General features: G+C 48.3%; 1 protein-coding gene across 1 annotated transcript in view; it reads right to left on the reverse strand.

Moving 5' to 3' along the window:
- Positions 1 to 331: 331 nt before the first annotated feature.
- LOC101846111 (metal-response element-binding transcription factor 2) overlaps positions 332 to 1,359 on the reverse strand; it is a gene marked incomplete at its 3' end in the record, with an annotated part of 13,559 nt that continues 12,531 nt past the window's right edge. The window contains 2 exon segments of the mRNA XM_013090865.2: positions 332 to 384; positions 1,046 to 1,122. Of these exon segments, the coding sequence (XP_012946319.1) occupies positions 332 to 384; positions 1,046 to 1,122 (130 nt within the window).

Here is a 1,359-nt window from a genome sequence, read left to right on the forward strand (position 1 = left end):
AGCCACCGACGGCAGCCACAACAAGACTTACCTTCGTGGAACCACCGATGGCAGCGACAAGACTTACCTTCGTGGAACCACTGACGGCACAGACAACAAGACTTACCTTCGTGGAACCACTGACGGCACCGACAACAAGACTTACCTTCGTGGAACCACCGACAACAAGACTTAACTTCGTGGAACCACTGACGGCACCGACAACAAGAATTACCTTCGTGGAACCACTGACGGCAGCGACAACAAGACTTACCTTCGTGGAACCACTGACTGCACCGACAACAAGACTTACCTTCGTGGAACCACTGACGGCAGCGACAACAAGACTTACCTTCGTGGAACCACTGACGGCAGCGACAACACTGTAGCATCTTGTTGTACCAGCTGTTGGGACGAGGTGGGGGGGGAACAGGAGAATGTTCACAAGTCATACATATTTCTATATTCATACATAATAATAATAAATAATGAGTCCACTGCTTGAAGACCACACAAGAGGGAGTAACTGGACATTTATACATGATCTTCATGTCTGAAGAATTATTGGGGGGGGGGACTATCACCCCCACTAACAGGGTGTTCACAGACCTGTCTCTCTATCACCCCCACTAACAGGGTGTTTACAGACCTCTCTCTCTATCACCCCCACTAAATGTTCCAGGGGTGTTCATAAATATATGCCCTGTGAGTGTGCGTGTGTGTGTGTGTGTGTATGTGAGTGCATGTGTGTGTGTGTGTGTGTGTGTGTATGTGAGTGCATGTGTGTGTGTGCATGTGTGTGTGTGTGCGTGTTTGTGCATGTGTGTGTTTGTGCATGTGTGCGTGTTTGTGCATGTGTGTGTGTGTGTGTTTGTGTGCATGTGTGTTTTTTATCACTGCTTCTTCCCTCCATACTACAAGGTAACAGGCCAGAACAAGTAAAAAAGGAGAAAAGGTGAAGAAAGAGTGAAGAAAGAGTGGAGAAAGAGTGAAGAAAGTGGAGAAAGAGCGGAGAAAAGTGGAGAAAGAGCGGAGAAAAGAGGAGACAAGCGTCGGTGTTGCTTACTGTCCAGGCCCGCCGCAGTAGCAGTAGCTGTGCTCCACGTTGCTCACGTGCGACGCATCCCACACGAGGTAACGCTCCTGCCGAGACAAACAAACAGCTTCACTACACACACAAACAAAACTTTTAAACAGCCCACAGACATTCTACAACAGACAGACAAACACCCCACAGACATTCTACAACAGACAGACAGACAGACACTCCATAGACATTCTACGACAGACAGACACCCCACAGACATTCTACGACAGACAGACACCCCACAGACATTCTACAACAGACAGACAGACACCCCACAGACATTCTACAACAGA

The sequence above is a fragment of the Aplysia californica genome, unplaced genomic scaffold (genome assembly GCF_000002075.1).
Source record: "Aplysia californica isolate F4 #8 unplaced genomic scaffold, AplCal3.0 scaffold01601, whole genome shotgun sequence".
Classification (NCBI taxonomy): Eukaryota; Metazoa; Mollusca; class Gastropoda; order Aplysiida; family Aplysiidae; genus Aplysia; species Aplysia californica.